The sequence below is a fragment of the Haliaeetus albicilla genome, chromosome 11, assembly GCF_947461875.1.
Source record: "Haliaeetus albicilla chromosome 11, bHalAlb1.1, whole genome shotgun sequence".
Classification (NCBI taxonomy): domain Eukaryota; kingdom Metazoa; phylum Chordata; class Aves; order Accipitriformes; family Accipitridae; genus Haliaeetus; species Haliaeetus albicilla.
The window spans coordinates 19,493,793-19,518,006 of NC_091493.1; the positions used below are offsets into that span (position 1 = coordinate 19,493,793).

The 24,214-nt window shown below is 45.2% G+C and overlaps 1 protein-coding gene across 8 annotated transcripts in view; it reads right to left on the reverse strand.

Moving 5' to 3' along the window:
- PAX2 (paired box 2) overlaps positions 1-24,214 on the reverse strand; it is a 91,316-nt gene that overhangs the window by 62,304 nt on the left and 4,798 nt on the right. For all 8 annotated transcript variants that reach the window (XM_069796475.1, XM_069796481.1, XM_069796478.1 and 5 more), the window contains one exon: positions 22,900-23,097. In XM_069796475.1, the coding sequence (XP_069652576.1) occupies positions 22,900-23,097 (198 nt within the window). The remainder of the gene's footprint in view (positions 1-22,899; positions 23,098-24,214) is intronic.

Genomic DNA, 24,214 nt, shown 5'->3' on the forward strand with positions numbered 1-24,214 from the left:
AGCAGTGGATTCAGCTTCCTTGCTAGCTGGCCTGAGGCTCTGGCGCTCCCTGCCAAGACAGCAGAATGCCTTCAAACCCTGCCATATTCAGGGGCCACAAGCAATATTCACACATTCAAACTCTCTCCTGTCATGAAAATTGCATTTCTTTCTCTCCACCTTTTGGAAAGGGAGTGAAGAAGGGTGATCATTTACTACATTAGTATATAAGCACAAATATGACAGATTAATTAGATTGATTAGATAGATAGATTGATAGTCCTAAGAGGTGCCTAAAGAGGGATTATCTGTTTTCCCGAAGCTTCCAAATAGATGAGAGGTCAAAATGGAGATGCCTTACATATGTCAAAACACAATCCCAGCCCTCCCTGAGAAGATTTGACTCCTCATCTGCTGTTAATCTGTGTAGGTCCATCAACTTCACTGGAGCTACATTGACATCATGCCTGAAGACATGGGGAAAAAAGTGCCACTTTGTTCCAGGTCAGCCTGCTCACTTCAAACACAAGAGAAAGCCCAATCCTGCCCTTTTCTTTCACTGCATTTCTTGGCTGCACTCTGAGGAGAAGCAGAATTCACAGCAGCAGTTTTACTATCTGAAGGGCTTAGAGAGGAGCTAGGATTTTTTTGTTGTTTTAAATCAGTGACCCATGATGACACCATATGGTTTTATTTCATTTAATTTGAGCAGAGCATTAACATTCAGCTTCTAGCAGATCTCTGCCCATTCCAGTTCTGCTGTGCTACACGGTACAAGTCCGGACATAAGGAAGAGGGGTGGAGGGAAAAAAAGGTGAAGATGCCTGCCTTCTGCGAGGGGGGAGATCTGCCAGGCAGGACATTGGCCTGCCAACTCATTCTGCTGAGCAGTAACACACAACTTCATGCCACTGGTACGGATGGGGTTGACAGCATTGATGGGGTTTATTCTGTAATGTCCCAGAATAAATTGCTGCATTAGGCTTTAAGAAACATTTCCCCATTCATCCAAGTGGATTTGTTTTAGGGTGCAAAACCCACCTGGGAAACAGAAGGTGTGCTTGAATAGTTGCTGTGTTGTGCACAGGTGTGGCTACAGAGCCATCAGGACCTGGGCTGGCTGGCTTAAAGCTGGCTAAAGTATATCTACATGAGCTGCAGTCAAGCAGTGACTGCAGCATAGAAATGTCCTCAGGCAGGTATTTCTACTTTTATTACACTCAGTTCACATTTGGAAGGCTTTCTTCACAGTCAGGAAAGCCAGCAATTCATTAAAATCCAAACATCTAGAAGATGTCATACAGTTTACAAAATATTGGAAGGAAATTTGATCCTGGGTGTAGATGTTTGACATCCTGGGTTTAAGGTGAATTAAGGAAATCTTAAAGCACAAAAAGAGTTCTGCTGGTCTTGGATGTAGAAACACAGGCCTGGGAGGAACCACCTGGGTCATCAAGTCCAAATTCTAATATCATAGGCAACCACGGAGCAGATGTTCAACTCGCACCACTCATGAAAGTATCCATCCCAGCAGCTACAGACCTACCATTCCCCCTGAACACTCATAATCTTTGCAACAGAAGACCAAAAGCTTCAAAAACAACAAGCCACAGGAAAGAGAGCAGGAGAGAAGCATTGCCGGTGGCTAGGTCCCCTTCACTAGCAAGAGATTTCTGCCTTGAAAATGCCCAGAAATTTTTGAGCTCTTAGGAATTAATCATGTTCTAAGAGTACACCTACACTACAATGACTGCAGTTCAAAGTGACATCTTCTGTTACCTACAGACTGGCCGGCTTGGGTCCTGCTAGCAGCGTTGCTGCAGCAGCATGGAGCTGGCGTAGGGTACAGCCCCACGAGCTGCCAGCACACCAGTGACTGCCACGCAGCACGGGCTGGAGCTGTCAGAACAGCGGCTGTGCCAGCAGGTGAGTTAAGAAGACCTACAGAAACACATGGGCTTGCCAAGGTTAAATATCTTAATCTGGAGCATGGGAACTTTTAATTGAAAGCTTTGCTTTGAGCCCATTTCCAGTTATTAAAATTCAGGAGTCTGTGCTGAATTCCTTGTGGACATTCATTTTGATTAACAGAAGACATGTGTGTGCTAGGAAAGGAGTCTTGAACTGGGAGGGATCAGATAAATGTAGATAACATTCTCAACTCTCTTGCAAGTTATGCCATACCAGGTATTTTGTGTAAAACCTCAGATCTTGAAGATAAGCAATTATTTCAGCTTTCATTTAATACCAAGGTATTTCTGGCTATCATGGCTGCAAAGACCAGGTGGAAGTGGGACCTGGCTGCCTCCCAAGGGGCCAGAACTGGAGGCAAAGGAAAAAAACCCAAATACATTCTTATTTACAGCCTTGTAAACTTTATGCCAGTCTCTTCCTTTTGCAGGGTATTGACTCAGGACTTCTTAACTTTGGGGCTTGGCAGCATTGTGTATTTTCTCTGTATCTTGTGGAGTGCTCCACTGCAGTACGTGCTTGTGTATGTTGGGTGAGTGATTCCCTTTACAGGGGTGTCATTGTGTGTGACTCCCATACATTTGTCAGAACTGGTGAAAATTTCAGAGTGGACCCCTTACCAGTAGAAGATGTTCACCCAAAATCAAAACAAAAACAGTGCTGGCAATGTGTCAGTTTAGATCCAATGTTATTTTTACTTTGGGTTTTAAAGAAATTAACAAAATTGTGAGAAGAGTTTAAGCCTTATCAGAATGGAAAAATTGGTTTTTCCCCTTGAAAATGACCTTTAGGGTGAATGAGAGACTATGCTAAAAAAGTTAAAATTAGACTAATATATTAAGATTTTCTTGAAATAGCAGTTCCAACTACACTGAAATGTAGCTGTAGAATTTTATTAAAATTCTCATTCAAAACCACATTGAAAAGCTGAAAATTTCCACAGAGAACCTGAATCTTTCCCTTCCTGTTCTAGTCCTCACTAGTCTTGGTATCATTTATTCCTTGCTGCATCATGCCACCCAAAGCAGTCAGGCATAGGCGAGCACTTCAGGGTGCGGGTGCTACATAGGCTCCCAGCATAAAGTTGGTGCCCATCTCTGTAAAAGAGAGTCTAGTTTTCATATTTATAGGACAAAGCCATCTTTTTGTAATGAGAAGACAAATCTGTAGCCAGTCTGCTTGGCTCATGTAAGTCACTATCAGGTCTAATGTTTAGAGAATACAAGCTAAATGTTTGTTTATATATCTATATTGTGTTTGCAAATGCACTAGCATTTGTCTCTTAGTGTGTTTTAATTTACCACACTATGTGCGTACTTGTTTATTTTTGCCCATAGGTCTGCATTTATAACTGTGGCTATATGGAGTTAGACATTTGGGTCACATATTATATATTCAGACCCCATGAAGAATTAATAAACATTTATTTAACCATTACAGTTTTTAACAGAGTTTAATGGGCAAATAGGCTGTTCAGATCTGTGGCTTGTAACCATCACCAGCTAGCTATATGGATGTTTTTGTACAGCACCAAGCACAGTTATTACAAATAATAAGTCATAACCACCTAGAACTCATCCATAACAAGGCTATAATATCAATGATGTAACAGCTAACATATCTGAATACTGATACATAATTAATGTGGAACCTTGCTGTATTATAAGGCCGAAACCTGTGTATACATTTGCATAGTTGTGTAAGTTGTGAATACAGATCTGCTCTATTTCTAAATCACATATCTGGCATCCATCCGATTAACTGCAGAGCTATGAGTTTCTGTGGGCCTTCAACAACCTATTATTTCTATCTTTTTCTGTTACAATCGCGATGGCTGATAGAGTACAGTGGACTTGTGGGTCCCCTTTTCCTGGCCTCCATACAAATACAATCTCTGTCCATAGGAGTTAGCAATCTAAGGGTTTACCTACATACAGCTGTGCAAAATAACTAATTTGAGTTAACTGAATGTGTGAAATTTAAGTGGTCTAGTTAAACTACAGCTTTAATTTAGTTTAGCTTAATTCACTTTGGAAATGAAGTAACCTAAATTCATTTAGGACACGCAAATTTTGAATGAGCATCCCAACAATGTTTTAATTCTTTTAACCAATGCACTTGCAAAGTTAATTCAGATTAATTTTCTCATTTGCCCCTGTGTAAAAAAGCCTGTTGCCTATTCCCTGTCAGTGAAACCATCTCAGCTGAGATTCCTTCGACAACTCCAAATTGACAAATAACCTCCCAAGAGCAGCAGTTTAAATGATCCTCCCACACGCACAAGTGTTTCTTCATCCCTAGGCAGGCAACTTTTCTCCCTGTGAGCTTTAGTGATCTTTAAGACTGATTTGTCCAGAGCTTGACACACTGAGCCAGGCACTAGTTGGGGTAAACATAGAAGAGGTGCAGCAATTGTTTAACACTGTCTGAAGACCTGAGTTATAAATATTTAATTATTCAAATTTTACAGTTTAGGCTTTTGCAGTGGAATACTGTATTGCAAATTACAAGATATTCTTTCTGAAAATCACAATATTCTACAGAATCTTAGTGATTTTATCCAGCTCCATTGTTTCAAAACATGGTCCCCTTAATCTAAATTAAGTCCTTGTTCACCTAACAAATTGGAATACCTCCAGCTGTAAATTAGCATGTATTTCATTTTTTTTGATCTAACTTAGATTGGACAAGATCAGATGCAATTGGGATTCATAGGTAGAGGAGTACAGAGGAACGTAGGCAGTGGTATTAAAAAAACTATACTAACTTTACATTTTTATCTTGAATATGTTGTAGTCTAAGAAGACAGGAGGAAGTAGCATAAGGTGGGCCAAAGATTCTATCTTGCCATTTTTAAAGGGCGGTTGCAAGATCAATCATGAACAAAACAATCTTAGAAATAACACAGAAGCATATTTTAATGCAAAAATATTAATCTTTTTTAAGCATCATTATGGAAATTTCAAACTTTTCTTCATTACCTTGCTTAATTTTAAAACCATACTGTGTATTTGATCAAAAGACGTCTTAGGAGGAAAATGTTGTCAAAGATTATTTTTATCACAATGCAAAAGAGCCCTTGAAAAATTGCCTTTTGGAAAATCTCAACTCAGAGAAAGCACCTGCCCTAAATCTTTACTAAAAAGTCAACCAGACAAACAAAAAAACCCAAATAAAACAAAGAAAGCCCACTTAAATATCCCAAGCCATCAAGTACTATTTGATTAGATAGTTAGGCTATATTTTTGTGCACTTGTTTTTATGGAGTTAGTGCTAATGAATAAATGTTGTTTGACGGCTACTATGGTCTCAGATCTTTGCTAGAAAATTAGCATAGTTTCACTGAAACAGTTACCAATATAATATAATAAGACAGTCCTATATATTAATATGCTTGTGCAGAATGCATTTAAGTGTGGGGGGGCATCTGTTTATGTGCAGCTAGCTAAAGATACCACTGTAAGTAAAATCTAGGTTTGTAGCAACACACCAGTTTGCGTGACTTTTTCGGTGGGGATATACAGCTGTACAAGGCTATACTGATGTATCAGTGGATGCATGTATGTGCTTCTGCATTTGTATACACAGTCATTTGCATGTATGCCTGTCTCCAGGTATGTTTCTACTTCTGTGTGTAATCTGGCTGCGGTGCTTTCCGAATAGCAATGAGATCGGTAGAAGCATGTATGTATTTGTATCTCTGTGTGCGTCTGTCTGCATACGGATGGGCTTGTGTGGCATCTGTGTTGCATTTCTTCCTGTGTGGTTTGTGTGTCCCTCCTGTGAGACAGATGCCTTCTTGCAGTCTAATCTCGGTCACTGTGTGTGCTTTCATTCCCGTAAAAGGGAGCATCCTTCAGCAGCAAAACCACTAACTGGGCATCAGGAGACCTGGATCCTAATCCAGCCACCCCGCTGATGGGTTCTGTGACTGAGCAGGATCCTTTAATTCACTCTGTGCCTCAGTCTCCCCTCCCATCTTTTTTTTACAAAGACAGTGGACATAGATTATCTGCTACTACATGGGCATATGTAATGCCATGTGTGATGGGCTCTGTCTAGCTCAGTCAAGACCCTAGGTCATGAGAGGATCTTCTGATGCTATGCCACTGCCTTACAGTAACATTCATCCCTGTATGTGCCTGCCTTCATGTGTTGGTGTTCGGGTGTCCATCTGTGTACTTTGTGGCTGGCTATTTGTAGTTTTGTTGAAGAGTTGATCTCCCCCATGTACATACAGAGCAGGGGGAGGTGGAAAGGAAGGAGTTATTAAATACCAAGCGGATATGCAATAAATCCCATTGATTTTACAAACTCCAACTTGTCTTCAATCTCTTTCCGTTCTTTATCCTGGGGGCATTGCAACAAAACCCTATTTTAAATACCTTTTCTTTCCCTTCCCCCTTCCCCCTCCTCCCACTCCCCAAAAAAGTGTCAATATTTTATTTGGATTTTTAACTTCGCTCCATAACAGTTGTTTGACCTCCTGACTCATGTGAGTCACATAAATTCTGGGACTTTATTCAGGAGCCATGTTCCTGCTATTGAATAAGCAATTTGGGAGGGTGAATTAATGACTTGTGCTGTTGCTGGAAAGTCCCTGAAGAAATATTAAAATTGCTTGCAGACTGAATCAATACTCACTGAACACCCAGCATGAGGACCTGGGCTTTTTAATGGCTACAAGCAGCGGCACTCGGTAGAGGAAGGGGAATTCCTGTACACACAACGCACGCAGGCACACACAACTGATGGCAGTCTTCCCCTGGCCTTGCTGGCTTTTTCAATAATGGCATATTCTTGTGCACGCAACCTAGTAGGAACTGATGCCTCCTGTGCCGGGGAAAGGACTTAGAGTCCAGTTCCCCTGTCTCCCTCCCAAGAAGATCATGCAGGATTTGCAAAAGCCGGCCGTTCAGGCCTTGTGTTAAGCGCTTGGGTTAGCATGCTCTGGCACAGTCTGCGAGGCACAAAAGTCGATTATTTGTGGCGTTATGAGCATGTTTTATGTGGGCACTTTGATTTTTCCCTCTCTGAAGGGGAAAGACACTAGCACTGTGATAGATTTGGGTGTGCTGCTGTTGTCTGGGAAGAGGCTTGGGCTATTTTGCAGACGATGTCTGTGAGATGGTTCTGTGGCTCTGGGTGCTGAACAGCATTTGCATCTGTCCATAGCATGGATGTGTTCCGTTTCTGATAATCAGTAGGTTTTGCTTTCTTAGGTTGGCTTGTGTTACGATAAGTCTTGAATGTCATGCACCCCTCCCTGCTTGTGTTAAAAGTGACCACATGATGCTTTTGGTCATTGAGCAAAGGTGTCACTTAACTAGACCAGTCTATTTCAATGGCTGTGGGTGCAATTCTGCATGGTCCTGAGTGCCCTGGGGGTCCACCAGCCTCACTAAGACATGAACGTGCTCAGCGTGCTCAGCGCGCTCCTCACCGAGGCTTTTACTCACCAGGCTGACAATAGCTAGATTTTGCCCACGCCCTAAGTTTTGCTCTAAGGCCCCTCTGGCAAAAACAAAAACCCCTCTGGGTTTTGTCTCCAGAGTTTTCCAGTCTCCTTTGAGAATGTGGCCCTGTGTTTTGCCATTGTGGTCATGAATGGCTGTTTTGTATTCGCTTGTTGGGCAGCTGTTATTGTGTATTAACACCGGGGTGGGTGCGCTTTGTATGACCGCATGTCTGTCTCATTGATTCCATCAGTATTATTTTGTAATCGTGTGTCTCCGTGATTGAGTTAGTGTGCATTTCAGGGCTCCTGTGTATTGAATAATGATGTCAGGGATTGGGTTGTTTGACTGGGTAATGGCCTCTTTTCAGTGTTGTAAGTGAATGTGTCCTTCTCCTGTTTCCGGGTCTCGGCTGGGGCAGGATCATTTACACTAGGTGATTCCTTAAGATGCTCACATGCACTAAAAGAATATCCCTTTGGCTCCTGAGCTCTCCCTGCCAGCAGGGCGTGCCGAGGGTACGCCGCTCACGTGTGTGCGACACAGGGTGGCACATCTGGCTGGTTCTCAGCCGAATACTTCAAGGTCTGTGGCCACTTATTTGTGAATAACCGTGTGTGCATGTCGATGTATTTCTAAGGCTATGTGAATATGTTTACATGTGTGTGTGCCTTCTGGTACACTCAGGGGGTTTGCTAAGACTTTTCAGTTACGTTTTTGGGTAAGTCTCCGTATCCTAGGTTTCTTCACAAATATACGCCAGACTACACTGTGCAGTTTCAAATAGATTCGACTGAGTCTGTGAAGTGATCTACAAATGACTACCTACACCTACAGCAAAGTGCATACTTGCCTTTGCAAGGGTCATCTTCTGCGACTTTCTATATTAATGCATAGCAGGGCATCTGTGTCAGTTAGCAGATGCCTCTGATCTGTGTGTGAGTGCCTGGCAATGTTCCCATGTCTGAATTGACCTGGGTCTCTTCTATATGTAAGAAAGAATGGGATTCTATGTCAGCAGCATTTAGCAGTAAATATATGTGTTAAGAAATTTTAAATGTACAATGAATCTCTGGGCTTGTGCAACAGCTTCTGACTTGTGTGGATATTGTGCACTAATGCCCTAAGACAGTGTAGCCACATTTAGTCCCTTGGAAATGAACAAGAGGGTTCAGTTATTTTTCAGCTGATGATTATGTGTCACTGCCGCATGGATTTATTTGCTCTGCGCAGGCAATGTGTCTGCCATTGGGCCTGTTCCGTGCTTCCTCAGCCATCAGGATCTGGCCCAGCAGCAGTCATATCCAGACAAAGTCAATGAAAAGGGCTGTGAAGATCCCGAAAACTTCCAGAGAGAGCTCTCAACTGTACTGTCTCACCAAAATATCCCATCAGGGAAAGACCCGTGACCCCTCTCAGTCAGGTCATCTATATGGCTGGGATTTAGCAAGCCAGTGAGTTTAGCTTGTATTTTTCAGTGAGCTTGCTAACAAGTAAATCCTTACTCCTCCTTGCATTAGCTTAAGCCTTGTTACTTCCCCTGCCTCGTTTGTGCTCTCCCACTCTTCCCCCCTGCTTCCTTCTCTGTATTCTTGCCTGCATTTGACCTTGAACAGATGACACCATCCTTAGCCCACTCACTGCTTTACCAGCTCCCACCCCTCACACTGGGGTAGCAGCATCAGGGTAATAGGGGGAGGAAAAAAAATGAGGGAGTGAGGAAGGGAGAGAGGGGGGAGAAAGGGGGGGAGAGAGAGAGACCTGTTTGAAAATAATTGGAGGCTGTTAAACAGAGGAGCCCAGCATATCACTCTAGTAATGGAAATAAATTCCATTGTATTTGCATTTTAATTTTCCACATAAACAAAGGCCCAGAGTGTGCTGGCTTTGCCAGAATCACCGGCCAGAATTTAATTAGAAATGAAAAGTTTATAGGTCCTCTTTAATGCGATTAATGCACAGTTAACATTTATCACATACATATGCTGGAATCGCCTTTTTTAAGCAACCACCGGCCATGAAATGAATTTCTTTTCAACTTTTTTAGCGTGCGTGAGGAAGGCTGTCTCTGGTGAGGCGGTCCAGTGAGCACACTCCTGACAGCTTGGTAAACTGCAGCCCACAGAGGCTTAGTAGCCCCCATCCTCACTGAGGAAAGTTCAAGGTGGCTTAGAGGGAAGCATGGTCTAGTGGTTAAAGCCTGAGGTTGGGAGTCAGGGGATCTGGGTTGTATTCCCAACTCTGCCACATGCTCACTGCATGACTGACTTGCTCTCCGCGTCTGTTTCTCTGGGTGTTAAAAAATAAAAAAGAAATCAGCTGGAAGAAGATATCTCAGCCCCAGACCCCTCTGTGTCTCAGGCTCTCCAGAAACTTGCCCAGCTCTGTTGTATGGGATCTGGATTGGATCCTGCACCGTGCTGACCTCTCAGCTCCTCTCCCCATGCCCGAGCATCCCTATACTGGCCACAGGGACAGGGGAGCATCCGCAGCGCTCGCCTGGTGCGAGAGGCTGGGCCTCCTGGAAGGACTTCTTTGCACTGCCCCGGCTGCCTGAGTGCCAGGCAGCGCTGATCCCTGCACGTGGGTCCGTATGGATCTCACATCACTTGTGTGAGGTGCGCATCTTCTTGCCAAGGAGCATGAGGCAGGAGCAGAAGAAACTCTGCCTGTGCAGTGTGGGAGCCCTGGCAGCCCTGCCATGAAGGGACCTGGATTCACTGCTGAGGCAGCTCCATGTTTCTCAAGGGGATGCTCTCATGCTGGTTTGGTCCAAAAACTGCTAAGAATGGCTTGTGAGATACTGGGGCCGTCAAGCCTGAACCTCAGATCCTAACATAAACCTAATCAGGAGCAGCTACCAGCCCTCCTTGTGGTAGGGGTAATTATACCTCCCTCACCCTGAGGGGCCCTGAGAGGTCACCCCATGAGTGCTTATAAAAAGCTTTGAGCTTGTCTGCTTGGGGACACTAGGAAAAGCGAGTCTCAATCTAGACAAATTATCAATATCCTTCCCTTGCAGAGCACAACACCGAGATAAAAAGCCAAAGGTGAACACCTCCCCTGTGAGCTTGTGCCCCTGCCAGAGCTAGGAGGGCATCAGGCTTGTCACCTCCCTGCCTCCTCCTGGCTCCCAGGGGGGACCTATCACCACCGGTGTTCCCACTGCCCCTTCCTTATGCCCCCTCCCCTGCTCTGGCTGTGTGATAGACGGGGGCTACAGCCCCCCCTACTCCCACACTTCCTTTCCGGGCTTGCAGACAAGCAGAGCAAATAAACCAGGCCCATGGACACAGAGTGTTAGCGTGTTAGGGACACAGCAGGGGAAGAAGGAACATGAAACCTCTATTGATCCCTTGAGGAATGATGTCCCTTCCTTATCTTATCAGATTCTCTTCACTCTTCAATTATAGTCTGTTGAAATTGGCCTCTTAACCCAAACAAGATAACCTGGGTAATGAGGAGAAGAGTGTGAGGGGAGGGGAGAGGAGAGGAGAGGAGGGCAGAGTCCAGTACATTAAACTATGGCTATCATTAGAAATACCTCCTTTAGCGTAATCCCCTCTGCCCCCACTATCCCCAGCTATCCCCTTCTTGCATCATCTACCAGATGAACTAGCACATGTCCACTCCCTGACAAATATATCACACCATATACACCCCTCATTCCTTCAGATGCACTAGGTACCCCCAACAGGTACATGTCCCCACATTTGTACGTGGCATCTCTGTGCATATGTGCACTCGCCCTGCCATATGCCTTCTGTGTTCACACATCTCAGCAGATGCCACTCAGTTGTACACACTCTCGCACACGTTTGTGTTACTGACGTTGCCTATCTCCCCAGCTGCATTCTCCCCAGCACATTGTTGGTATGGCTGCCATAGCACCTTATCCCCAGGCCTACCCAAAAGAACTGCTGACAAAGATATGACCACTGCTAGGACTCCCTCATGCATCTGCTCACAGCCACAGTTCATCACTGCATTCACACAATTGCCTTGCCATCGGGAAGCAGTCACGCAGAATCTTGTGCAGAGCCCCACAAAACTAGACAGGCTTCCCAAGACGTGTATTGCCATGCCTTTGCTTGCCCCTATGACTCCCTGCATGCTACTGCAGAGTTACGGCATTGTTTCCATGGATAAGACTATTCTTAGTTCTTACACAGACCAGTAATACCTACTTCCTATAAGTCAATACTCCCAGCTGGACATGTTGCCCTGGTGATATGACTACACTCCTCCTCGTACACATGTCATGGGGTATAGGGCATGTCTCACCCAAATATCCATTACAGAGAAGATTGTCTGGTAGAACAATAGAGACTCAGCGGTCTATCTGCACAAATGCACCCAGGTTTCCATGCTCACATTACTTCACTGTGCACAGAATGATCCAGGAGCACTTTCAAAAGGTGCAGAAGGTGCTTTCATTTTGGAAGGGTGGTGCTCTAAGCAGTACAAAGGCTTCGTTTACAGGGCTGGCACCCTCCTCTTGCCCTCTTCTAAAGACTGTTCCCCAGGAGCACTTTATTCCTTGCCTCTCACTGTGCCAGCAGCATTTCCTTGTGTACACATCCACCTGAAATGGGCCACACTCCCTTCCATTTCATGTCTCCCTGTGCCACCAGCTCTGGCAGTTTTGCCAGCTGGGCACCAAGACCCACAGGGGGGTCATCTACAGGCATGCATTTTTCCTTCAATATTTGCAGGTCACAAAAATTCACATAATCCACAAAAGGGGGTTAGAATCATGGCAATCATCTTTTTACAAATTTACACATGCTGTCCCATGTACAAGCATACAAACTCACCCATGCAGTTCCTCCCTGCTCTCCAGCTTGTGCACCTCACAAGAATCCGCACACAATCAGACAGACTTACTCTGTCCCCATCCTGGCTGCCTCCATACGCATGGACCCCTGACACAGGCACACATGTAGCCTGAAATTGTTAAAGCCATGTAAGGGAGTTGGATGTCAATACTGGATGACTCTCTGCATCTTGTTTGGCACAGTGGCCAAGACTGCCTTCTGTAAAACCACAGCTGGTCTGGTTTTGACACTACCCAAGTCAAATCTGCCTTAGCCTTTCACTCCACTCTTATCTCTTGCCCCTTCCTCCCCCAACTCCCCCCAGCTGTGCTCTCCACCCACTCTGGAAGCTTCATGTTGTGGCTGGCTGGCTGGCTGCCAGAGACAGCACCACAAACATGGTCTCTTTAAAACTCTGAATTTGCTGTTTGTTCTGTAGGGAGAGGGAGTTTGTGACACTGCACACTTTCCACTCTGTCCCTGCTCACACAGCCTTGGCCCATTTGTACGTAGCACATCCCAGAAGTACACTTCCCCTATGCACTCAGTATGCAAACACAATCTCTTTTTCTTCAGAAGTATTATTCCTTCCTTTCCTCTTCTCTTCTACATCTCCTCCCTTCCATATTGATTTTTTAAATAAGTGTGTATGTATTTTTTGTGTATGTATAATTTATGTATAAATGTATAATTTTTCAAGCTTGAAAGTCTAAATTTAAACAACCGAGAAAGGGCCTAATTTAGGCAAATTCTAACAGCAGGCACTGTTACATAGCTATGTTGTGCTGCGATCTTTCTTTTTAAAGGTAGATGAGCAAAAATTGTTATTAAAGGAATTTTTAGAGAAACATGAGTATGTTGAAAGGCAATGGTCCCTTTAAGAAGCGCCCAAATGTTAGTGCCCAAAAACTCTATCACAATTTTAAAGTGAGAGCTTGAAAATGGGCAGTGGTGTAATGAGATTGCCCTCATATTTCAGCCCTCCTTAAAGAAATGAGAAGTAGTTCCAGGAATCAAAGGGCTGGGATATTAACCCTCCCTTACCAAAGAAATGGGTACTGTTACTGTTGCCGGAACCATCCAAACTCCCCTGAAACTAGAAGTGGGGCATCCTGTCTGACAGATATGTGAGGGTTTCTTTTTTGACTTTGTTGTCTGGTCGCAGTCTCCGCTTATCCTTTTATAAATCAATGAACACACATCAATCTGCCTTGCAAAACATGGATACCACCCCTCTCAACTGAAATACAGTGATGGGCATTTTGAGCAGAGCTGACTGCTGTTCTTGATGCAATTTGGCTCCCAACCAGAGATGGACGTTTAACCCTGTGCCTTGGACTCTGCAGAGATGGGAGGGTGCTTATCTTAGAAGGAGGAACTGTTAAAAATGGAGCCAAAGGAATAAAAACTAAATTGGCCCTCAGGAGAGAATAATTAATAGAGGCAAACTCCAGCATATCTCTGTGAGTATGTGTGTGTGCGTGTGTTGGGGGAGTTGCTAGAAGCCCAGGGAACAATACTCTGTGCAGATTTTGGAAACACTACAGGAACTGCAGAGCTAGGGATGACAGCAGCAAGAAATGTCCTATTTCTATTTTTCTTACAGGCAGAGACAAGCCACCAGAATCTCCCTTCCTGATGTAACAGGGAGGTTTGGGTAAATGTTTCATACATAGCATTTTCTGGGAAGTGTATCTGTGAACCCACAGTCCGTTAGTTCAGGCTTTTGGCACATCACTCTTCCTCCTCTCTGTCAAAACTAGAATACACATAAATCCCAAGCCGGACAGAGGACAAAGGAATATCCTTCCCCGACCACATCAAACTCCCGCATATGCTTCCTTTAGCCTACCAGCATTTTGTGTCACCATCTATGTGCCTGTCTAGAGATACATGTTCCCTGCCATATACTGATATATGTAGTGTCCAACCAGCAGGCGCATTTCCTCAGAGGTACCTATCTGCATTGCACTCACAGTCCCTGCATAAATGTCCTATTAAAAAAAACCACAGTATAACTCTGCTTTTTCCTTCCCCATACCCACCTCTGAACACATCAACCTTTCAAATTTGCCTACTATATATATATAAATGTACCCTCTACGCTCCTATCCCATCACTCCTCCTCAGTATCTATATGGACAGACATATTCTGTCCATATGTCTCAAACATTTCATGCATACCTCCTGTCATTCTTCACACCCCAACCACAGCTATTCCTCTCCTGTGGCTCCAGGACTGAACTATTGTGTTGTCCATTTCCCAGCAACAAGGGGTCTAGTTACAGGGTTATTGATTGGTTTTCATGCAGACAGATGGATCTGCCTTTGGTCTCCCCACCAAAATCCACCTCTGTATGGGCTGATTGTCACTGTTCCAGGGATAGGATTTCACCAGGAGACCACCCTCCATGCAAACATCCTTCACCCAGGCCGCGGATGGTAATAAATGGAGTCAGGCTGAGCCATAATAAAAGCAATTGAGTGGGTTACCTGTGCAGACATGAGATTTATACCTCCTCATATTTGATGTGATTGTTTTATTGAGTTCTCAGTGCAGTTAGGATGCCGTTTATTTATTTATTTATATGCCTACTTATCGGGGAAGAGGGGGGAGGCTATCGCAGTCTAGCTAGTGTTCAGCTTCCGTCTTGTCAGATATGAGCCTGAAGAAGAGGGCTCTCCAGTTTTGCTCTGCTTTTCACCTAGGCTTGGGCTTGGTGGGTGAGCCCTGGCCAGGTACCTTATTTCCTGTAACAAAGATTTCAGGATCCCTGAAACCTTGAGGACTGTCTGAATTATGAGCCTAGTACAAGCTAAGGGGATGGTGTAAAGAAAGATGTGTGTATATACTGATTTTCTAAAAGAACCTCTCAAAAGAAATTTCTATTTACTCTGTGCCTGTTTTGGACAATGGGCTGTGATCTATGCACAGAGCCTCTTTATGCTATTGCAATAGAAATAGTAAGCACCGGCATTGCTTCTGACTCTGTCATCACATGTGAGCATTGAGAAATATTAGCAGGTGCAAACTGATTGGAAATGAATATTTGTAAGTGCACTCTGAGGAGTTTGGAAACCAAGTGATTAGATTTGTGATTTTCAGCTGGGTAGATAGCCATATAAGTGCTACAAAATCAGCTCTCAGTTACTGGCACTAGAGAAAATTGGAGGCTAGCACTGAATATCATACTGTCTAGTATTTCATCACAAGCCTAACGGTGTTTGTTGTGGGTTTTCCAGCTCCTCTAGTCAAGTGATAGCATAAGAATTTCAGTTCTCATTTAATAAAGTCTGTTTCCAGTGCTTTGGGGGGCTTGAAAAGGGGCCTGTCAGCTCTCTGAAGGCTCAAAGGACTGCATTGTTAAGGTGTTTTTAAAGTTGTTTAATGGGAGTCAGATATCCAAATCCCTTTAAAAATTTAGGGTAGAGAAAAGAAAACAAGTAAAAACAAACCCATGTTGTATTACAAGTACTCATTATTTTTATGCCAATTGCATGATTTAGGCTCTGCCTTGGCATTTTTAAACAGTTGGGACTGGTAAATATGGCCGTGCATGTATAGGCTCCAGTAGATTAATTGGGATTACAGTGGAAAAATCCTCATTTCCGTTAGCTCTCAGTTTAAAAAATGATTGGGAGAAAAACCTTTCTGAAGCTTTCATGAGTAGTAATCACCATCAGAGCCATCTACACACAGATGGGATTTCCTAAAGCCCTAGTTAGCTGCACGGATGTCAGGCCAATGACAAATGCTTTTGGAAGTCTCTACCTTTCCATTTATAGACACCCTCCCCAAAACTGGGATCCCTAAATATTTTGCTGATTGTAAGAAGAGAGCCTAAACTCCATTTGAATTTCAACATGCCTTAAAGACCATGGAATCTAAGTGAAGCTCAGCCTTGTTCAACGGTTTTGAAGTTGTATCTTTTTATTCAAGTAATACAGAAATCTTTTGTTTGAATGGGCTTTAGGATCAGAGACGGGTTTTGGGGGATATTTGATATACGGCTGAAAACACAACTTTGTTTTGTATGCATCATGTCATCATATCATAAAGGGTCCAGCTGGCCTGCTAAAGCATTATCTATCTCTTTAGCCAACACAAGATTATTTCTTATTGTATGTTTGCTTGTTATTAATGCCATCTAGTTATATATATATTCCCAGAAATCAGGAACTCCTATGGGATGCAATTCCACAACTTAATGGACCTTCCTATCAGGGGATACCTTCTGCTACTATTTAAAAGTTTCTTTCTTATTTCCCTCTCTTCATTCCTGGCTATACTACTTTGTTTAAACGTGAATAATTCCTTTCCTGTTGGAGGGACTGTGCCCTTCAGATCACTATATTGTTCTCACCACTTTGTCATTGCTTGGCCAAGCCACTTATATTTTCTCCTCTTTTCTCCCAAAGTCAAATGAGTTTTTTCACATAATAGTGATTCTGGTAAATGAGGTTTAGCTCCATAAGATTCACTCACCCAGCACTGAAATGCAGCTACCTCTATGGCAGAATGCAGCAATCATTCATTAGATGCAAAAGCTTGAAAATGTTTAACTTCCAACAAAAATCAAGCTTTCTGTACATCTATACAAAAAGGAAGGGCTGGTATTTTTAGGTGATAAAGAGACCGATGTGGTTCTAAACTTCGAGGTTCACAGAACAGGGAGCTCAAAACTTCCCAGGCACAACCAATTTTACTTGCTAAGCGCCTCCGTTGAGCTAATATCTCTGCAATATGAAAATGAGAAAAAATGCAGGTAGCTTATTGTAGTTCCCACCATACAACCTTCCAGTGGCCAGATATGATGAATAAGACAAAGAGAAATGCTGTGAGCATTCATTTACTCTTTCAGCTGCAGTAACATTGTCTGTAACCTCTGCTTTATGAGCCTGTCCTTTATTTGCAATGATAAAAAGAAGATAATACCAGGTTTGTGTCTGATGGAAAAGAATCTGAATTTAAAGGAGTATATTCCCTGTAATGAAGCCCTGTGTGACCCATTCACTTTCTTTGCTCAGCTGAAAACAACTGGCAGTAGAAGTCTTCTACCTTGAGAGCATGCCCTGATGCAGGAAATCACAGGGAAACCTTACACTCAGCATCAACTAAGGGAGAGGATCCCTGCTAGGATCCCAAGCTTCTTCTGTGCGCCACAAGAAGTGCCAGGTTATGAGACCTGGTAAACTCTGTTGGGTACTGTCGGACAACTTTTCTTCACCCCTGCCTTGCACCAACACATTCACAGTCAGAGGCTAATCCAGTCTACGTGGCCAGTCTAACCATTGGCCTCTCTACTGAGAAAACTGGCTTGTAGCTACTAAGTAGTGATGGTGGTGATAGGTTTGTGTGACACAAACATGTTTGCCAGTTAAAACAGTGCAATTCACCCCGTGTTCACTGCAGGCCATGTAGCTGTCACTGCTTTTGGTCACCATGAACAAGCCGCCATTAGAGATACTCTGTACTCTTCCAACTTCTCCCTAGACTCACTACCTGTCCTCCAAGAATTCCAGATTTGTTCGGTGGAAAAGACAGGGAGAGATTCACCAGTGGCTTTGACCAGGGTGTCCTTTGGGGAAATTCTCAAGCAAGGCTAGCGAGAGTGACTCAGAAAGCTCTGTTGCCATAACATTGATTTCTTCCGCATATGACATAGCCCCTGCCCTAATACGCCCTGCCTTTTGCCAGACTCGATTGTTTGTCTTGAGACATTACATTTACCTCAATCGAGATTCTGTTCAATTCTATCTCCCTTGCGTGGACTACAGCCTCAGCTGATGTAAAACAAAATAGCTCCAGTGTTGAAGCTTTCCTCGTCATGGGTTGAACTCCATGGGCATTTTTAGTGAAAGGTCACACCGAGTTTTACAAAGGTAGCTAAATACTGTTATTTTCATTTTACAGATGGCAAAGCAACCTCATAAGGAGTCCGTGTGACCTGCCCAAGATAACCAGAAAGTTAATGGCAGAACTGGTAAGAGAAATCTGATCTCCTAATATGCCATTCTTTGCTCTAAACTACAGGCCTGCCCACAGCCACAGAAATTGGCCACTGCTCAATAATATTTCAATGTACAAGCATATTTCACTGGTCATTATAACCTGAATCAATGTGTGTGTCTTTCCGTAAGTATTTTTAAAGAGTACATCATCACTGGAGACTTTAACTAGGAATCATTAGCCGATTGTTATACAATGAAACAGGAAACATCTCCCCAAACCAAGCATTTAACACTGGAAATTAACTAGAAATTAACATATACCCAATACCTAAGAGAAGATTGAAAAAACATCTGTTGGCTTGACTGAGATAATATAGCCACTAACTCTATTCCCTACAGTTGGTATTAAGTTAGGTCTACTCTCAGGAACTCGGGGTCCGAAGTGTATCCAGAAGGCTGACTGAACTCTGTAATGCTTTGGCTTTGGCATTCCTTGGATAAGGACTAACTGGGAGTCCCTAGTACTGAACCCAGCCGCAGGAGAGCTAGGATAGAGGGACAAATTGTGGGGGCGTTGTTTTGCTTTGCCTTTCTGGGCCTGTAAGGAATTAATTAATTAAAGAGAAGCAGAAAGTAACGCTTTAACTACAATGCCCATTGCATCCCTTGCTGCATAACCGTGAACACGCGTCCGCGAAGTGCTCTGTCCTGTTCCTACTAAAGTACACTGTCTAATACAAAAGATTTTTCTGAGGTGATTATTATCTCATGAAACCTGTGTTCTTAGGCCACAAAGCAAAGGAAAAATTCTCATTGACATCTGCCTCTGAGTTCATACTTAGGAGACCACCGCAAGGCTTACAGCAGTGCCTAAATCCAGTTGAAATATTCTAACCCGAAGTGACCAAAGATAACTCATTTATAGTTATATGATAGATGGAAAAGTTCGGGCTGGCAGGGTGCTCAAGAAGTAAGGTGCTCAAGTGATTTAAAGTAAGCACTAATTGCTAACCAAAGAATCAAGAGCTTCTGTCACTTGCCTGCTTCTCAATTACATGCACTGTGCGTGTGTGTGTGTTTACATAGATGCATGTATATATATATATATGTGTGTATATATATATATGTGTGTGTGTATACCTACACATACACAATAGATTTATACTGTATAGTACCTAATGTATGAAGCTCCCGGTGCAGAGATAACTGCTCTGTCCTGATCCTGTCAGTTCTGGTGCGCTTTGCTTATTAACTAGTATACTCTCTAGACTTTTTGGCCATAATTAAAGGAAAACTACCGCATAGGAGAAGACTTTAATTTTTTTTCCTGAATCTTGACAGGGTACTTAAGTCATGTTTTTCACCCGAGTTTGTATCTAGCCTTTATCTGCATGAGTTTAGTAGGAAGAATCTTCTGATAAATCACAATACTGAATTACGTGTTGTCCCAAATGTGTCCCAATATTCTCAGTGCAATACTGACAGATCAGTACAATGTAGGCACATAGAATTCACGTATCACAAAAAATAATTAATGAAAAATAGATTTTTTAAATGTTGTAGGGAGACTTTAAAAATTGAATTGAAATGGCATTGTTTTCTAGTCTCTCACCCAAAAGTCTTTGTTAATGTTAGACTAATCCCCAGAAAGAAAGGAAATAAAAAGTAATTAATACATTTTCAGAAAATCTTATAATAACCAAAAGTAATTTTTTCCCATGTACAAGGAGATCTCCATTTTGAAGTGCAGTATTCACAGTCTATCTAGGGACACAGGTGACTTCTACTTCTGTAAATGCCTCGCTTATAGTCTCAAGATGTTAAACCGCTCATGGATGTAGCTCTAACAATTCTGGACACAGGGCCAATGCAGATTTTGCTTTGGAAACTCCACATTTTGTGAAAATAAGAAGACAGATAATTCTACAAGGTTGGGTTTTAAAACTGTCATCTATCTGAAGCTGCTCAGAGACTCAGAGTGTTAGATTAACTTCAATTTGTGATCATACCGCAGGTAAGAGATGTGCTGTTACAAAGAATTGACCCAATTCCATATGTGTGTTTTGACAATGCAAGAGAGATAAATGTATATTTAAATTGTGAACTTAGTCCCCTCTTTGTGTTTGTGAGTTTTGTGAGCTGGAGTCACAAAAGTCATTGGAGTGATGAAGTTCACGCTACTCTCTGCAGCACTGGGATCGGGCCCTTATATACTTGCTGTTTCCTATTCCGCTGCAATTCTTTCCCAGTTCACGGTCCTGTTCTTGCCTAGCACAGACTTGCAAATTTTATGACCTGTGATATAATGGGCTCACTTCCTCACAGATGTGAGGTTTGGGGAGCCTTATACAAAGGTGAACAGTGAGAAGTTGGGCCTGAATTTTTAAAAGCAATGGAGAAAGACTTAATCACATGAAGCCAAAATGCTCTTGTGCTTTGGTGACTACACACTCAAATGCCATCGCAGTATGAATCAAACATGGTGGGTCACAGCTGAGCCTCTTTAATATAATAATACTTAGCATCTACAAAGCACTTGTCCTTCTCAAAGCATTTTATAAGCGCAATCTAACTGACATCTGTTCCCACCTCCTTCCGAGAAGGATCAGTTTTCATTTCCAGGGTGGCAAAACTGAGGAACAAAACCCCCAAAGCCCTGCCACAAACTGGTAGCAAAGGTGGGAGCAAAACCTGGCGCTCAGCCTTCTGCCCAGGACATTGCAACCCAGACACAAGGCATTGGGTCCAGCAGGCAGAAGGCTGAGAGTTCAGTGACATTTGGATGCTAAGACCCCTTGAGCTAGCTGAAGTATACATGTGTGTCGGGTCCATATATGCTATTCCTCCAAAAAGCCCACAGCTCTTACTCTGGACTTCTGTACCACCAGCTTAATTCCTCCCAGGGATAGCTGGCTGTCCTTCCGCAGCTGCCTTTGTAAGGTGTCTGAATGTCAAACTGTTATTATTTCAATACCTGACTGAGAGAGTAACAGAGACCTGGAGGTTTTTTAGGAGGGTGTATAATTAGCCGATCAGTATTATGTTACCCTGTTCATAACTTAATAACCATTTTAATACAGATGGCACACACAGGGATAATTTCCTAGGGTAGCCTAGCAGTATATTACAGAGACAGTGTGTCTGAGGGAATCTTTCTTAGCCAAGGTACATTCCAGTAGCTAATTCTACCTGCTGTTTTCAAGATGATTTGGGATAATTCCATATCATTTGCAAAATATTAAAACCCATTTATACAGGATGCCAGATTTAGAAATACGCAGTCTGAGTTATTAGACATATTTTGATAAATCTGCCGTGAAAAGCGCAAGACAAAAAATACCACTGTGTTTTCCCTGCTATTTATTTTTTGCTTCCCTTGCTATAAATACAGGTTTTTTAAAAAAAAAAAAAAAGCTGGCTAAACTTGTTATGTATCAAAAGGGCCAATATACCTACTTGTGCGTTTTTATCTATGTGGACGCTACAAAAGCCTGCATGCATATTTACATATACCCTACACACATTTATTTGAGTGGGAAGCGCTGTATATTTGGGATTGCGTGCAAAATTTCATGTATTCTCTACTCTGTTGGTGAGGTTATTTTGTGCCTATGTATGTACCCTTTGCAGATATCCCTGTGTTACTCCGTTTCTCGAGGTTGTACTTCTGTCGGCATAGTTAAGGTATCTGTACATAGGTTACGCTAAAACAGCGTAATTACTTTTACTGTGCAAGGGTGTTGTGTGTTGCCAAAGTGTGAGGACCTGATGGACGCTGCGTTTGAATGTGCGGGCACGTGAACAGTCTGAGCGCTTTGCCGTGTGTTAGTACTTGATTACATCTATCACCAGCCTCTTTCTCCTGCATCGATCCTTTCTTTTTGCCTGTCATATGGTTATTTTTGTCACCTCAAACCTGAGACCAAATCTGAGTCCCTCCACCAACAAAAGTCGCACCCTAGCAGCTGGGGAAGGAGATGGGGGGAAATTGTTCTCTAGTGCTGAATCGATCCTGCTGCTCCCCAGCCTCCTGCGAGGGCAGGGATCAGCCCGAGCCGGGAGCCGCAGGGACCGCAGGGAGCAGCGCTCCCCAGCCGGGGAAAGGGACCGCCTCGCAAGTTTAGCCGTTCCCTCCGGCTAGCGATGAGGAGTGAACCGGGGGGAGCGGGTGCAAGGGAAGCCTTCCTCCAGCACTCGGCGGCTGGGGGCTCTCAGCCCGGCTCAGCAGCGGATAACGGCAGCTTTTCGGCTCACAGCCCTAATACCCCGACAAGGCTGGCGGTCGTTCACACCCCGGGAGGGGCGTTGGAGGGACAGGGGAAAGCCCGGCTCCGCCGGCCGTGCCCCCCCCCAGCCCGAACGGCCCCCAAACCTTGCGGCACCGCCGGACTGCTCGGCGGGGGGGAGCTCAGCTGCTATCGCGGCAGCGCTGCCCGCCCCGGGCCAGGCGGCAGTCGCAAGCCGCAGCCCTGGGGCGTGCAGCGGCCAGCCCCGGAGCAGACCCTCTCGCTCCCTCCCGCTCCCTCCCGCTGCCCGGGCCTGGAGCTCGGGGGTCACGGCGGGGCCGGGGGGGCTGGCGGGCCATGCCCGGGGGGCCCGCTGCGGGCGCGGGGCGGATCTAACCTGACCGAGGAAGGATTGGGCCGTCCGCGCTGTTGAGAGGGCTTTTATGGGGCCGCAAAGAGGCGATCGGGCCGCGAGCAGGGCTGCGGGGTTGCTCTTACCTGTTTATGGAGGAGACGCTGGGGACCGTGTCGTTGTCGCAGATGCCTTCGGCTAGTAGCCTGTCCCGGATCTCCCAGGCGAACATTGTCGGGTTTTGTCTCTTGTACTCGGCGATTTTATCCACTACTTTGGGGGTCGCCACTTTGGGTTTGGAGCCGCCGATCACGCCGGGTTTGATGCTCCCCGTCTCGTAATACCTGCACAAAAGATGGTCAGTGACCTGCCGTGCCCAGAACAGACCCGCCGTCCCCGAGCACCCGGTGCTCGCCTGCCCCTCGGAGCGCCCCGCGCCCCACCTCGGCTTCGGCCACCGGTGCGCGGCTTCGGGCCGCGGCGGCTGGGGTGCCGCATGGCGCCGGGCCGCCTGGGGCTGGGGGAGCCCCTTCTCCTTTCCAGGGCTCGCTCCCGCTCTCTTTTTTTTTTTTGCCTCCCCCCTCCCCCCCCCTTTTTTTGTGTGTGTGTCAGAAGCGAGAGGCGCTGGGCTGTTCGCTGCCTCCCCCTTCCCCCGCCTTACAGGCGCCCACTCGTTTCAGGCCCGGGGATCGAGAAACAAAACGAAAACCCTCGCCCCGATGCGGCCGGCCGGAGGCGAAGCCCGCCGACCGCGGGGCCGGGCCGGGCCGGGCCGGGCGGCCGGGGAGGGGGCGCGGGGAGAGAGCAGTGCCGCGCCCCCACCCCCCGGCTCTCGCGGCCGGCTACTCCCGGCTCCGGGCGCTGGCGGGGCTGTGGGTGCGGGAGCGCGGTTTATTACCCCTCCCGCCCCGGTCCCTGGGAAGCGGGTGCTCGTACGGGGCAGCTCCAGCCCATCTCCCCGCTGGCCATTAGCTCTGTTGGCGGCAGCGGCTCTGACCCGTCCTTTGCGGAGGGCACGGCAGCGCACACACACCACACGCACAGGCGTCTGGGGCTCTGCCGCCTGCTGACACCGCTCCGCGTCCGAGCGGCCGGGCCCGGGGGCGCCGGGTTCCCCCCCACACACACACCGCCCCGGCTTGCCCCTGGGGATATTTCACACCACATTTGGCGGCGATCGGTTAACGCGGGTATTTATTTATTTATTTGCCCCGTTGTTTGTTTATTTACCCGTGTATTTGCTAAGGCCGCTCACGGATTGTTGCGAGTTGGGGGGTTTTTTGTTGTTGTTGTCGGAGGGGTTTTTTTGCCGTTCTTTCAGTTTTTTCTCCCCCCGTCCCTTCTCTTTCCCGCCCTCCCGCCCACCCGTCGTAAATTGTCTTCCCAGGAGTTTCCAAACACCGCCGGGGCGGGGGGGGGGGGAGCGTGTCCTTGCCGGCTGGAGGAGGGGGCTCCGCTCAG